Below are 16,806 nucleotides of genomic sequence, written 5' to 3'. Positions count from 1 at the left end.
TATTAAACGAGTACATAAATGTTGTTGCTCATAAAATTGTAAATTATTTCATTAACAAATATATAACCTATATGTTGTATAATATATTCCACAGTTTAGTGTAGTGTAGTGTAGTTTATTTATATTTACGGAAAGTGTACCTACTAAATCTGCAAGTTTGCTAAGTAGGTAGGTAAATAACTAATAAGGCCTTTGTTTTGGTAGGTCCAATAAATTTTCGAAATGAAATTAATTTAATGTTTTAATTGTTTACTAGTAATTATCTGGACATCATACGAATTGCTTTGATTTTGAGGTTATGTTATTTTATCAAATGACATCAAAACCCGGGTTTTGATTTAAAAATGATAACTGGGGGTTAATGACTGAATAACTTAGTTTGTTGCGCCCATTCTTCTCAGGTCTGAGGCATTCATTTTGGAATGGGTGGTATTTTTTGACTTTCAATAAATGATGTCACATGCTATTTTGAATAAAAATATTTGAATTTGAATAAGTGGGTGTTTACGCATCATTTAAAATAACTTTGAATTTGATGCAAATCTACGCCGCGGTTCATACATTTTCGGGCAATCTCCTTTATACCTAATATAAAATATTTTATTCAAAATTTGCTCCTGTTTTTTATATGTACGGATCTATCGCTGCCCGAGTCAAACTCTCACATGTCCGCTTTTTCAAGGTCACATTAATGACAAACCTGATAGTCACATAAGGTAGTATGTATATTTGTGAGTATGTATAAGTATGTATGTTCATCTGTTCCCTTAAAACTTCTTCACGACTTATTATAATTATACTAATAATGATAGTATAAAGACAAATTTGTCAGTAAGCTATAAAATAAGACAGGTAAACCTGACGGGTTTAAAACAATTCCTACAGAACCGGACAAGGCATCGGAATCTTCATAATAATGTATAAAGGCCACAAGCTCTGAATTCATCGCATAAATTATCAAGTCCATAAGCACTTCCATCCAGCGAGCCAAACCGTCAGTGGCCGCCGGCTTGATCGCTCTCCCACTGTCGATAATATTCCACGGGTGGAAAAATGCTTAAAAGTGCAGTGTTATGTTTTGCTATTTTATCAAATACCGTGAACAGTGATTACGGAAAAAATGGGAGAATTTACTGGTCAGAGTTCAACAATACTATGGAAAATGGAATTTTGGACGCGCTTTCCGGTTTACTTCCTGAACGACCGGAAAGTATGTTCGATTTCCTATCGGATTCTTATCCTCTACCCGGAAGTAAGTCATTTAAAAAAATATATTCATTTAAACTTATTATATTCATAATATAACAATAGCAAAAATAAAATATTAACAGTTGTTAAACTGGATTTACTGAACTAGCTTTTTGTTAATTCTTATTTACCTATTTATTATTAATGTACTATGCCAATATATATACTATCTGCTCAATAAAATAAAACGGGTCAATTCCGGTTATTTATCCGTCCCGTTATTCTTTTTTATTTAATCTGTGTACTGGTTTTGAACAAAACAACATCACGTATATATGTTATGCTACCGGCAATATGTATAATCTGGCGTTCTTTACAAATAACTGGTTAATAAATAATGTTGTCCATTACAGACTTTAATCTAGATTTTTTTTCATTAACTTCATCGTACGATCAGTCTTGAACTGGTATATTATGGATATCTATAAATTCACGAAGGTGCCAATTTACTTACTTTACTATGATAAATTGTCATAAAACCAAATATATTAAATTTGCCGCGCCGAATGTCAAAAATGTAGATGCGAATATTTTAACGAAGAGGTGGTAAAACCAGTGGAATCTGCTCTATTTCTTGGCATTACTCTTGATTCCAAATTCCATATTGAAGGATTGGCGAATAGGCTTAGTTCTGCAGCATATGCGGTTAAGAAAATTAGACGGTTAACTGACAGATACGGCGAGATTAGTATACTTTAGTTATTTTCATAGTATTTTGTACTATAGTGTATTGCTATGGGGCATTGCGGCCGATATTAATACCATCTTTGTGCTGCAGAAGAGGGCTACTCGCGCAATTTATAACCTAGGTCCTAAAGAATCATTAAGAGAAAAATTTAAAGAAATAAACATTTTGACTGTTGCTTCTCAATACATTTAAGATAATGTTTTGTATGTTCATAAGCACATTGAGGAATTTTCTAGAAACTGTGACATTCATAATGTTAACACGAGGAACAAACATAAACTTGTTATGCCTACTACTCGGTTGGGTCGAGTTAGTAAGTCTTTTGTTGGGCGATGTATATGCTTCTACATTATGATCCCAGAAAATGTACAAAACAAATGTGTTACGAAATTTAAAAGAATAATTGTTAAAAAACGTTTGTGTGGGAAAGGTTATTATAGCATAAACGATTTTCTTAATGACACCACGGACTGAGAATCAAGCGAACACCCTCAGGCTCTTTAATTATAAATGTTTATTGTACGATATCACATTGTAATCCATATTTTTACATGAAATAAAGCGCGCTGAGTTTCTTGCGCCCATTCTTCTCAGGTCTGAGGCAGTCTCTTTTGAATGGGTGGTAGTTTTTGACGTTCATTAAGTGATTTTGAATCCTATCTTGAATAAAAATATTTGAATTTGAATTACTTACACTTCAACGTGGGTAATGTACACAATTACGAGGAATTGTAGGGTATCTATTGTTACAACGACAACGTGCAGTGTAGAAGTGAGTAACGTAAATAGGTATATTATATTTTTATAACATAAATTCAAGACCAAAAGGAACTTCATACTCTGTTTCCTGATGTTAAAATAATGAGATTGGTGAATTATTTAAACATATTATAGAGTTGAAGTGATTTAAATATATTTAAGTAAGACGGTTCATTATAAATATTTGTTTAATTTATGTATCTCATTATAAATGAAAATGAAATGAAAATTTGAAAAAATATGAGTCATTGTTTTTTTTATGGAACAGGAGGACAAACGAGCGTACGGGTCCTGGTGCTAAGTGATCACCGCCGCCCACATTCTCTTGCAACACCAGAGGAATCACAAGAGCGTTGTCGGCCTTTAAGGAAGGTGTACGCGCTTTTTTTTAAGGTACCCATGTCGTATCGTCCCGGAAACACAAGGTCCCGCACAAGGAAGCTCATTCCACAGCTTTGTTACTACAAAGTTGTTAGTACGAGGAAGAAAGCTCCTTGAAAACCGCACTGTGGACGACCGCCACACATCCAGAATTGTTCAGTTCGCGATTATAAAGAATAACAAGACAATAAATTGCCGTTGCAACTTTTAAAAGTATTATGCTAAGAAGACACACAAGACGACTGCGAACGAAAACCAGGTCTCTCTTCTCTAGTTCTCTATCAATTTAGTTCCACAGCCTTCCGCCGTTGTTCGCTATAGACATATAACCCAATCTAAAACTCGTATGGCGCCCCGCGGAACCAATAAAATATTTCGGGATAAAATTGACGCTATGTGCTTTTCTGTATTAGCCCTGAACACCCACGTTGATGTGGTCGGTTGATTAGTTATGGAATGAAAGCTTAATATAATAAATATAAACATAAACTTACAAAATGTAAACTTAAATTTGCATTGAAAGTATTAGTAACAAGTACTTTTTTTATGAAAATAAGGGACAAGACGAGGAGGACGTTCAGCTGATGGTAATTGATACGCCCTGTCCATTACAATGCAGTGCCGCTCAGGATTATTGAAAAACCCTAAGATTCTGAGCGGCGCTCGTCACCTTGAGACATAAGTTGTCAAGTCTCATTTGCCCAGTAATTTCACTAGCTACGGCACCCTTCAGACCGAAACACAGTAATGCTTACACATTACTGCTTCACGGCAGAAATAGGCGCCATTGTGGTATCCATCCATTATTCAGCCGGAGTCCGATGTAAAGGAGCTTCCCACTGGTGAACTTAATGTTTTGTTACCATTTTAAAAGTGTGTCAAAAATTGATACTGAAACAAGCCAGGATTTGTCTGGTCCGGGGCAAATGGAGGTTTGTAGTCTCTGCCTAACCCTCTGAGAGACAAAAGAAGTAAAGAACTTGTATCTGTTCGTATCAATATCTACTAAACGGTACAGAGGTATCTACCGCATCAGGATACTTCAATATTCTCTAACTTTCATTTGGACTGATATCTTACATACCTACATCTGTTAATTATTTCAGATCTGAAGCAACCCTACTCGGAATACGACTTTGTAATAGTTGGCGCCGGATCGGCTGGGTGCGCCTTGGCCCAGAAGCTGTCGAAAAATCGAAACACAACCGTGCTTCTCATTGAAGCCGGGAGACCGGAGATGCTGTTTACTGACGTACCAGCTCTGGCGCCTTATTTTCAGTCCACAGATTACGTGTGGCACTATTATATGGAACCGCAGCCTGGTGTATGTTTAGGTACCTAAATATTTTTATTTGAATTTTTTCCCCTTATTCAAGCATCACGTTATCTTAAACAAACATTTTCATCAACATCAAGTGGGAAGAAGCAATGGGGTGGGGACAGAGGCAGCTTGCCGGCGATCACTTCGTAATTGTTAGCAATGCAGTCTGTGTTAGCACCTTTTGTTTCAGTCTGCTTATTAACTAACTGCACGGCTCGTGCCGCGAAACGGTTGCTTTACTCTCGACAAGTCAAGGTCAAGCAAGTCTGCGCTCTTAAACTGCCTCTACCACAACCAATTCGCACTTATACGATAATATGAGCAAGTAATTCTTAATAGACATCCCAAAAATATGAGCTATGGCTCGATCCGGAATGATGTCTAGAAAAATATAACGAAAGTATATATTTGCACATAAAAATTGAACATGAGGAAAAGATTTAGTTTGCCGTTATTAACTCAAACAGTATCAATATTTCGCAAAATGATCCTTAAAGGGGAGGATATTCTACAGTTTTTTGAAAAATGATCCCAGAGCAAATGTTTTGCGAATTGCTCTGATAGCCGCCAGCAATGGTTCCATTGCCGGCTGCAGAACTCCCGACCCGATAGGGCAAGAGACCTTTCAAAGCTTGTGCGGTAAAGGTATTTTTATTGACTTGCAGGTAGATACCACACCTTGACAATGGAGGTTTTTAAATCAATAAACTTTATTGTAATACAATTTTATTAAAGGAGGCCCACAAAATTTCTAATGTTTTAACACGCTATAAATTAGCTTGACATGACCTAATGTAATCTTTGGACTAGATTTTCAACCACTATAAAATGTTTCTTATTTACTATAAAAAAACGATAGGGTGCTTGATCTCAATTGCTGCAAATGTTTTGTTTATTGTTTGATTTGCAAACTCTGCGATACACTACAAATTCTTAAAAATGTAACATTTAAACTATCATGGTTTTGGACACTACGAGCGATATCAAGCGCGATAATTACCATAATTTGAATATATTTTACTTTAGCGAAGGAGTTGTCCACTGCTGGAAAAGGCAAACCCAAAGATAATTGCGAAATTGAAGTGGCAGTAGGTAAGGCACATAGCTCGACAGATTGACATGCCGTTGGGGCAGTAAAGTCCTCGAATGGCGACCACATACTGGAAGACCCAGTGTTCGTAGGCCTCCCACAAGATGGACCATCTGGCCATGATCGCCACATTAGTTTAGATGAGGGCAGGACCCATCGTTGTGTAGATCTTTAGGGGAGGCATTTGTCCAGTTTACCGATATTTCAACGTTATCCAAGCATCATGCTCATAAGACAACTGAAGTGATTAGCGATTAGTTAGAAATTATAGTTAGATGAATGGATCTCCCTCCTTCCGAGTCGTTGCACATTTTATAAAAATGTATTCCAATATCTTTCAGGAATGGATAACCAACGCTGCTTCTGGCCGCGAGGTAAGGCTGTTGGGGGCTCGAGTGTGGTCAATTACATGATATATACCCGCGGAAGACCGAGAGAATGGGACCGTATTGCTGCGGATGGAAACTATGGATGGTATGTAACAGATTGGATTATTAAACTACATTTTTTGTTTATTTCAAATTGTCTTAAACAAGTAAGTGGTAACCAGTATGTACGGCTTCCGTGGTGGATACTTTGTTTAGTTGTACATCTTTTTATTACCTACTACTTTGCTATTTAACTTTTCTCCATAGGACTTGTTGATTCGCCGGGAATCGTGATAAGACGATTTTTAATCTTAAAAAAATATCGAACCTGGTCTATAAGCCATAACTATAATAATTTAAATTTACAATTTAAAGGGAGACAATTTTTTTTGGCCCACTGGATATGGTGATGTTTATTAATCGTATTATGCTAGTAAAAATGTAACAATTTATTACTGTCAACACGCCATATTTTATTGTAAAATCTAACCGGGATTATGAAATTATAATAAAAAGGCAAACACTTGATACATTTCCTATATCCAGTTATATATACCATGGCAAAAAAAAATTCGTATAATGAAACACTTGTAACATTCATGTGTGAAAATAAAATTTACTGCAAAACGTGGTGGTAACAGTGATATTTGGGTTTTGAAAAGTAGAAAACATCTATTAGATCCATGACCCTCATTTTAATTATTGTTTTAGAGGTTAAACTAATTTAGCACTTAGTACTTAGTTTAATATTACCGTGCAGTCACTGACCTCTACTATTTATCACTGTACTGGTGGCTGTCAACGTGCTTTTGTGCCTGTTTGATATTCGCCATTTTGGCGCTGTTATCCATATAGCGAGAAGTACAACTAGTGATGACAATCTTAGCTAAACAAACATCAATAGGAAATACGTTGATTACTGAAGTATAAATAAGGCGGAAAACGAGCGAAATTAATCCAAAATACATTAATACTTCAGAGTACTATACGCTTCTCTCGCAGCCATTTGTATTATACGTCAAAATTAGTTCTCTGGACGCTCGCGAGTGGCGGTTCAAATAGGTACAAAAAATTTGCTGTCAAACGGAACAGCCTGTCCCGTGGTATTTATACAGGTCATGCTCCACTGCATGACCTGTATAAATTATTATTATATGTGTATGCTGTATAATTATTATTATAAATTATTCCAATAAAATAACATAAAAGACAAGCGTTTGTTAAAAGCTTAATATTTAAAAAAATAAATAAAAGTTTATAAAAATCTAAAAAAAAATACGCTTTTATAGAAAATCCCACTAAACCATTGAACTTTTCAATAACGTTGTTTGTTCAAATTATGATGTTATAGTTTTTACGGATACATGGCTTAATAGCAGTGTTTTAGATAATGAACTGTTTGATAATAGATACATACTTTACAGACGCGACCGTGAAAGTAGCGAATTACACAAAGGTAAAGAAGGAGGAGGCGTGTTAATCGCAGTTTTAAAATGTTTCAAATCCCATCGAATTTATAAGTACGAATCTAACTGTAAAGATCTATGGGTAGGTTTGGAGTTGCGAAACGCTAAAAACAAGACAGAATACTTATATATCTGTGGTGCATTACAACCACCTCCAGTCCAGTTACATATTTTTGAGAATTTTATTAACCACACTAGTAATGTAATGGAAAACCCTGAGGGAAAATTCATAATACTAGGTGACTTTAATTTAAGTAGTCTAAATTGGTGTCGGTCCTCCGAAAATGAACTCCTTCCTATGCCATCAAACAGCTTACTTCATAATGTATTTCCAGACTTTTTATCGCTCAATAATTTGGTTCAAGACAATGACTCAAACATAAAAAACAAAATTCTAGATCTTGTTCTCATTTCTTTTACTATTACACAATTGTATGTGTGCTCCAACCCTCTATCGATAGTAGATCCGCTGCATCCACCACTTGTAGTTAACATGTCTCTTGAATGTTCAGAGAATCTACAAACAAAGTGTGATGCTAGATTCCAATTTTACAAAGCGGATTATACTAAAATTATAAGTGACATCAATGATGCAAACTGGAATACTGTGTTCAAAGACTGTTCAACAGTTAATGATATGTTAGCATTATTTTACAAAATTTTGAGGACTCTGATATCGAAACATGTTCCTAAATACAAACGACGCAATAAGCATAACTATCCTGTATGGTTTTCTACTTCATTAATCAACAGTTTGCGAGAAAAGTATAAATTTAGAATGAAATTCCGTGAATACGGCAACCCTCGAGACTATTTAACTTTTACAATGTTGAGGGATCGTTGCGCACGATTACAGGATTTAAATTACGCAAAATATTTGGAAAGCTTAGAATCATGTTTAAAGTGTAATCCTAAAATATTCTGGACTTACATTAAACAAAAAAGAGGTAATAGCAGTACTTTTCCAGCTGAAATTTTTTCAGACAGCAAAAATGCAACAAATGGCCCCGATATGTGTGAGTTATTTGCCTCACAGTTTTCTTCTATATATAACATGGATACCATCTCTGTTCCAACTGGGTCTCATGAGCCGACTGCAACCAGTACCTTAATGGCCCTTTCCGTCACAACATCTCAAGTATTTAGAGTGTTAAAAAGACTTGACACTACAAAGGGAGCCGGTGCAGATGGAATTCCGTCAGTATTTGCAGTCAAATGTGCTAGTGCTTTAGCACTGCCTCTAACTATTATCATAAATAAATCTCTCGGTACTGGTGTATTTCCATCTGCTTGGAAAGAGTCTCTTGTTTTGCCATTGTTTAAGAGCGGCAACCCTAAGCACGTCATAAATTATAGGCCTATAACAATAATTCCCGTATTTGCTAAAGTTTTTGAGGTTCTGATGTATCCAATTCTGTCATTCCATTTAAGACAAATTATTATAACTCAACAACATGGGTTTATGAAAAAGAGATCTACAGCTGCTAACCTTATGTCCTTTGTCGGTGATCTGTCTGAGGAAATGGATCATGGTCATTCAATTGACACTATTTATACCGATTTCAGCAAGGCTTTTGACGAAGTTAACCATGAACTACTTATTTACAAGCTTTATTCTTCTGGAATCGATGGTATGTTCTTAAAATGGTGCAAGTCTTACTTAACTAACCGTAAATCTTCTGTTGTCATTGGAGGCTACTCTTCTAAGCCTTTTACTACTCTGTCAGGTGTCCCACAAGGCTCCCATTTGGGACCATTATTCTTTAACTTATTTATTAATGACATATACAATTGCTTCGAAAATTCTAGGTTTTATTTATTCGCTGACGATCTTAAATTTTTCAGACAAGTTAATTCGGCCGATGAAGCTCTTCTTCTTCAAAATGACTTAAATAATCTAGTAATCTGGTGTCAGGAAAATGGAATGAGATTAAACACTGATAAATGTCACGCAATCCGCTTTAGTAGACAAAAAAAATAATTTACCCACGAGAACATATTATGTTAATGCTATTGCTTTGGCTGAAGTGAACCTCGTTAGGGATCTAGGGGTCATCATCGACAACAGGTTAAGGTTTAATTCCCATATTGATGCAATTACTAAAAAAAGCTTTCAGATTTTAGGCTTTGTGTTACGCAACTCCAAGCCCTTTAAAAGGCCCACAACAAAAATCACCATTTATAATGCTCTAGTGCGGAGCACTTTAGAATATTGTACGGTCGCTTGGAACCCGCATTACGATGTATATAACAAACGCTTAGAATCAGTTCAGAAGAGGTTTCTCTGGCATTTATCTTATAGCTGTAATCTAGCGAAAAAAATTCCTTCTTATACAGGTAGACTGCAGTATTTCCACCTTAACTCACTTAAGTCCCGTAGAACTTTGCTCGACAGTATGTTCCTCTTTAAATTACTACATAATATTATTGATTCTCCTCATCTTATATCGAAACTAAACCTCGCTGTTCCAAAAACTCAACCGAGAGCGTGTAAGAAATATAATCCATTTCTCTGTAATTATGCAGGATCTAATTTAGGCTATTTCTCTCCCTTGAATAGAATTACCAGGGAATATAATAGTCATCACGATGAAGTCGACATATTTGATCATAACTTACATAAATTTAAAAAATATATTAAAACGGTTCTTTCAAGGGAGGGATGACCTCAATCGTTATTTTTCTTTTTTGTGTAAATTTATATTAATATTGTATTCATAGATATATAATAATTTATAGTTCTTATTTTATTTTGTGGCTTAATTTAATTGAATAGCATGTCATTTTCGCCTATAATTGAGGCATCACTTACCATGTGAATGTTATTGTTTTTGTATTATACTGTGTTTATATTAGTGTATACCTTGTTGGCGGAATTTAATAAATAAATAAATAAATAAACAATAGAAAATAAATCGTTTTTTTTCTACACTGTTTTTAATTCAAATTTATTAAGATTTATTTTCTATTTTTTAGTGGGAATTTCTATAAAAGCGTATTTTTTTTAGTTTTTTTTTTAAAGTATTAGGTATTTATTTTTATTTATTTTTTTATTGAAATGTCATCAGTCCTTAATAAGTATGCCTAATTTCGAGTTAATCCGACGTTTTGAAGGGGGTCAAAATCATGTTCATAGATTCCGTTACACACTAACATACGTACGAAACTTATAAAAGCGTATTAAAAACATTTTTATACGAACATATCTTTATGATTTTAGGTTATTTTGACGTTCAGATTCTAACTTTTCTTACATTATAAGGAATAAATCAATATATCTTTCAATACTATACACCACATTTCGGGCCCATTCCTCGAACATAAAAAATTGTCTCATTTAGGTATTTTTATTTTTATTTATTTAATAAGTACAACCACATTACACATATTATCCTTACCAAATAGTTTTATATATTACAGGGTATTGTGTCTGATATGTATAACAATTACGGTGTACATAACTTTGCCAAATAACTATGAGATACTAATAATACTAAATAATTTTAAATAATTAATAACAATAATATTACTTAATTTTGAAATACTCCAAAATCTTTTGCTTAAAACTATATAAAGAGTCATGAAACACATCCAACTCGATGCGACCATTTATTAAATTATACTCCTCAAGAATGGGCTTAACCGGAGACTGTAAGCCTAGATTTGATCTACAGGGCGCGGGGTATAGAAAATTTTGGTTAATTTAGCTCTCGGATACTTATAAAGGGCCTTAAGTGCAACGCGACTGAGCAGGAACTCACAATTTACTTTATGGTTAATAGTGTAGTAAAGAAAAACTATATCATACATCACTCTCCTGTCTCTGAGTTCGACCATGTTAAATTTAGCCAGTCGTTCCTCATAGGGTTATTTTTATATAATTTTATAGCATCACACTACCTGAAGCAAAGATTATAGAATAAATACATAAATACATAAACCTAACGAACGTTTGAGTTAGATTACGAGCTCTAAGGAAGCTATAGCAGGACTAAATATGTCGTATCAAAGATTATCTCCTACTGCACACGTAGTACCTCCTTAATAAGACGCAGCCTAGCTTGAGCCCATTCTTAGCATAAGAATTATTTATTATAATGCACTATTGGAACCCAAGTCACGAAAACTATAAAACAATCCAATGGCTTTGTTATAAAATATGACGACCGTATTAGCGATTGAACAAAAATTTTGCCCAGTCTATAATTATTAGGAGACCTAAGATTTTTTCGCAAGGTTCTATTCGTTGAACATTATAATATAGTTACCGTATGTGAAATTCATAAATAAAAATGGTTTTAAATCAGTCTTAATCTTTTTTATACAACAGAATTGTTGTTTAGACAATTTTGCAGCCTTTTCTATTTTATTTTAATTCTGTTATTAAATAATTGCTCCCTCTTTTATTTGCACTACAAACAACAAAATTATGCCCTTGCGTAAATAGTTAATGCAATAATTTTAGATTTATTGTAATTATTTCAATATTTAATAAACGCTTGTTTAAAATTTTGTTGATTAGATAATATATTTTTATATTCTGTTACTAGGTCATACGATGATGTACTTAAATATTTTTTGGAGATGGAAAAAGCAAAGTTGGACGGTTATGAAAAGAATCCATACAGAAGTAGAGACGGAGAGACGCCCGTAGAGTTTGTACCAATAAAGTTAGTATAGTGATCTTTTTATCGTAGACTTTCATTTTAAGTTGCTCAAATATTTCAAAGCTAACTCTAATAGAACTTATTTCTTTTCTTATTGATTTAAAAAAAATATAATACATGCCTACCATACCAAACCTATACATGCAACCCAATTATTACTCCTCATTACCTAATTAATATTCATCGGTGCTTGTGCACTTATGCTCGGGCACTGCTTCCACGCGTAAAGTGAACAAGCACTCTGTGTCAGTTTTTCATTTTTCTTTATATTTAAAGTCCGCTAGTGCCTGATTCTAATGTATGATGTATGTATCTTTACTAAATAACGAATATATATATATATGTATGTATATATATATATATATATATATATATATATATGTTTTATTTAAAGTTATTTTTGTAACTTTCAGAACAAAGTTGTTAGATGCATTTCTGGAGGCGGGAAATATACTTGGTCATCCAACAGTCGACTACAATGCTCCAAATGAGCTTGGTTTCGGCAAAGTACAAGTAACAATGAGCAACTCACGAAGACAAAGCGCTGCAAAAGTCTACCTACATAGCCATAAAAACAGGAAAAATCTTCACGTTTTAGCGGAAAGTAGAGCGACGAAAATTTTAATTGATCCAGTTACTAAGCAAGCATATGGAATTGAGTACGTGAGGAATAAACTTCTGCATACAGTTTATGCCCGAAAAGAAGTCATAATATCGGCAGGTCCCATAGCATCTCCGCAGCTCCTAATGCTGTCTGGCATTGGTCCTAGAAACCACCTATCTGAAATGGGAATACCCCTTGTGCAAGATCTTCTTGTTGGACGAAATCTTTATGATCATATTTCTTTTCCCGGTATTATATTTACTCTTAATGAAACTAATATTTCGTTTAGTGAAAATAGAGCTACTGGAGATCTGGCAAATGCCATTTCTTGGATGAAAGGAAGTGATAGCTTTTATTCAACACCCGGTGGCGTAGAAGGCATTGGTTACATAAAAACACCAATAAGTGATGATCCTGATCAAACAGTACCGGACATTGAGCTCATCAGCATCGGGGGTTCAATATTATCAGACGGTGGAAATACGGGGAGTAAAGCAATACGAAAAGGTATGCGACTGTCGGAAAGCTTGATTACTGAAACATACGGACCGATAGACGACACGGATACGTGGAGCGCAATCCCGATGCTTTTGCATCCAAAATCTGTTGGTCATATTGAGCTGAGAAATAATAACCCGTACAGCCATCCAAAACTGTATGGTAACTACTTGTCACAGAAACACGATGTCGCTACCTTCATTGCAGCGATACGCCATGTTCAACAGTTGGCAGCAACACCTCCTTTTCAAAGATTTGGTGCGAAACTCTATCCTGTGCCATTGCGCAATTGCCAAAGTTTTACTTTTGATTCAGACGAATATTGGGAATGTGCAGTACGCACTTTAACAGCCACTTTGCATCATCAGGTAGCGACATGTCGTATGGGCCCAGATAATGATCCAGGGGCTGTAGTTGATCCTGAATTAAGAGTTCGAGGCATTTATGGCCTACGAGTGGTTGACACAAGTGTTATACCTAGAACCATTTCAGCACATACACACGCACCCGGTACTATAATAGGATTAAAAGCGGCAGATCTGATTAAAACTTCCTGGAATATAAATTAAATTTAGTGTATTTATTACCTAGAACGAATCGCCTACTGCTTAATTCTACTTCAAAGTTCTACTAATTCATTAGGACAAATTGCAGTAAATCACTTGATTCGAGCGAGTTAGTCGCAAGGTTATCTGTTTAAATTAATAAATAAAATCACTGAGAACCGCTCATATTAGAACAGTTATGATGATATTTTATCATCAGTATTGAAAGGACCTTATTAGAATCACGACCAAATGCAAACTTTGTTCGTTCAAGGCGATTAAGGCATGATTTTTAAATAACATAAGAGTTTGTGAAACGTTTTTAATAGCGTAAGGTAAAGTTATGTAATGTTAATATATTTAATTTGATTGCAACTCAATAAGAAATTACCTTGTGTAGTCCATAAGTTTTGCGTATCCTTTAAATAAATTTACATGAAGCAAAGAACGCTTTACTAATTCATTGGTATCCTTTTATTTGAGTTTCTTGCGCCCATTCTTCTCAGGTCTGAGGCAGTCTCTTTTGAATGGGTAGTAGATTTTGACGTTCAATAAGTGATTATAAATCCTATTTTGAATAAAAATATTTGAATTTAAATTTGAATTGCCTTTACGGATCCGGATTACGGATTGCATTACAAGAACGTTTTTTGAAAGTATCAAGGATTTCGTGAAAGTAGTTCTCACTTTTGCCTTAAGCGCGAACCGCGTAGGTATGTATTTAATTTACTATTAAGACGCAACACACATACTGAAGCAGGATCAACTCAACAAGGTTCGTTTCAATAATAATAAATATGTATCACGGATATGGACATGCAGTGTACAAACTACGTATTGGACCCGTGACAATTACAGTAAAGTTCTCCTCCTCTTTTCCAATGTTAAATAACTCAATCGAGAGAATATTCTCCCAAGAAAACTTGAATAGAACAAAATTAATGTAAAGGTTTTTAAACAACAATGTATCCGCAATAATCACAACAAAAGAAGGTTTAAACGAACACAAAAACTGTATCTCCTTTACACCAACGAAACAGCATTAGTAACAGAACGTATTACCGGACTAGATACATAAATATTAACAACTACATAAAGGCGCAAAATTGTCTCACGAGAAGTGCTCAGATGAGTAGTTCGGGTTGATGAGCCTATCATTCTAAATTCGCGCGCTGTATGAGAAATTTCTTGCCTCCCACAGCCACTTTTTGGAATCAATTATCGGCTGCAGTTTTTCTGAACCGATACTACTTAGGGCCCTTCAAGAATAGAGCATAGTTTTAACTTAAAGGCGGGCATCTGATAACCCCTGGTTTTGGGGATGTCTATGGCCCTTTGCATCGTGATCTCCAACACTAACAAAATCATTAATCGCCTATTTTATGAAAGAGGAGGACAAGCGCACATACAATATAATATATACAGGAATTGATCATGAACCAGGAGCGTTGCAGAACTTTCAAAGCGTTGAATAAAGGTAAAAAGGTACTGTTTATTGGAAAACTGAAAACCCATTTGTACGTGGAGGCGAGGGTTATATCACCGTGATGTAAGTCAGTGGTTCTATCTATTGTGCCGCCAACGCTTTGCTTAAAACGTCTCTTACGTCGCTCACGGGCCTAGGATACCCCTATTATTAACAAGCCCCGGGTATGCACGGAAAATAGTATTTGGATAATAATTATTATCACACGTCAACGTTAGTACTATTACTCGTACATTATGTTAATCGTCGAAGTAACCTTGGATTAATGCTGAGCGTTCGGACGTCCGATAATAATCTAGCTCGCTGGATGGTTTTGTCAGCCGGAAAATTTACGGAAGTGGTCTCGGAAGGGAATACAAGCCGCGTCCTACACGACTGTGGAAAAAATCTGCTTCATCCAGTCTTATTGAATGCCTTCTTATTATTGAATGTCTTATAGCTGGCGTAATAGTTGTCTGGTTCTATTGATATTATATAAATATGATTAAAAATTCCTTTAATGATTTAACAGAAAACATTAACAACATATATTTTAATCTTATCTAAGTCAAGTATGTATGTTAAGTTTTAAACGCGGCCTACTAGAATATAGTTGCAAGAATGTGTTGGTACATAAATAATACTTACCTATTCATTGTAATTATGCGGAACCAACTCTTTGTGACCTTAAAATTTGAATATCATAATATATATATAGGTGAGTAAATTTAACGTATAGGAAATTCTAAGCTACAATTGATTAGCATAATAATATTATTAATGCTATTGAGGAAGTATTATATATTTACAAACAAAAAAATAACAGAGCTCCAAATTTAATGGAGATAATGGAAATATCATAAATAAGCGCAAAAACTTGTTTGATGATGACGATGACCTCCGTTTGTATCAAGCTTGCAGTGCAGTTTGAAATACTTCCACTTGTTATTACAATATTCTTAAGGTGTGTGTCGATTACAAAGAAATCACACGGGGCCAGATTAAAATAACATAAATATATATTTTAAGTAAATTTTTTGTGAACGAAAAAGTTTTATCCGTCTCTCCCTTTCCATTCACTACAACTTGAGAGATACTAATCCGGCTACTCTCACAGCGCATTTTTTTGTTGGTACCAGGCAAACATAACTGAAGTAGAGATAGTATATTTTTTTAAGAGAGACGATGATTGCTTTACCCTATATTATCCTGATCTTATGTCCCACGACCGCCGCTTTCAACGTATAAAGTCTTTTTATTTATTTATTTTACTTTAATACGTCTCGTTGTCAATATGATTTTATGTGAATTCATTCTGGCGAATTATAACTAATTTATAAATTTATACAACCTGCCAAGGTGATATTGAAGTAGTGTAAATAATTTATAAGCAAATTATATTGTTGTAATTAACATTAGTCAAAATTAATAAATGAATTATCAGTCAAATAGCATATTAATTAACTCTGTTCCTCCTGTGTGTTGTGTTACACCATACGTTTATTTTCCCTATTTCAAGGTCAGGTCCACATTTTGTTTGCTTTTTGTACATATTCCTGCCACCCAATTCGACCTTTGCACCACACGCCACACACTTAAACCTCCATACTCACCATCTGGATGTGTGGCACATGATTCCTTTGCAGTGCTGTTTCATGATACGACAATGGTACCTTCAAAAAAAAAGCTCGTAAATGCTGGCAATG

General features: G+C 34.7%; 2 protein-coding genes across 2 annotated transcripts in view; one reads left to right on the top strand and one right to left on the bottom strand.

Annotated features, from left to right (window-relative positions):
- Window positions 1–16,806, bottom strand: part of LOC126974197 (flotillin-2) — a 340,191-nt gene that overhangs the window by 308,673 nt on the left and 14,712 nt on the right. The window lies entirely within an intron of this gene.
- LOC126974180 (glucose dehydrogenase [FAD, quinone]-like) lies at window positions 973–16,549 on the top strand. Its single transcript, XM_050821618.1, has 5 exons — window positions 973–1,252; window positions 4,183–4,410; window positions 5,829–5,961; window positions 11,872–11,991; window positions 12,402–16,549. Exons 1-5 carry the CDS (start codon window positions 1,054–1,056, stop codon window positions 13,657–13,659), a joined length of 1,938 nt encoding a protein of 645 aa, XP_050677575.1. The 5' UTR covers window positions 973–1,053; the 3' UTR covers window positions 13,660–16,549.

This window comes from Leptidea sinapis, chromosome 31 (assembly GCF_905404315.1).
Source record: "Leptidea sinapis chromosome 31, ilLepSina1.1, whole genome shotgun sequence".
NCBI lineage: Eukaryota > Metazoa > Arthropoda > Insecta > Lepidoptera > Pieridae > Leptidea > Leptidea sinapis.
The sequence above is the reverse complement of the archived record's forward strand: the minus strand, read 5'-3'. Positions and strand labels throughout refer to the sequence as shown.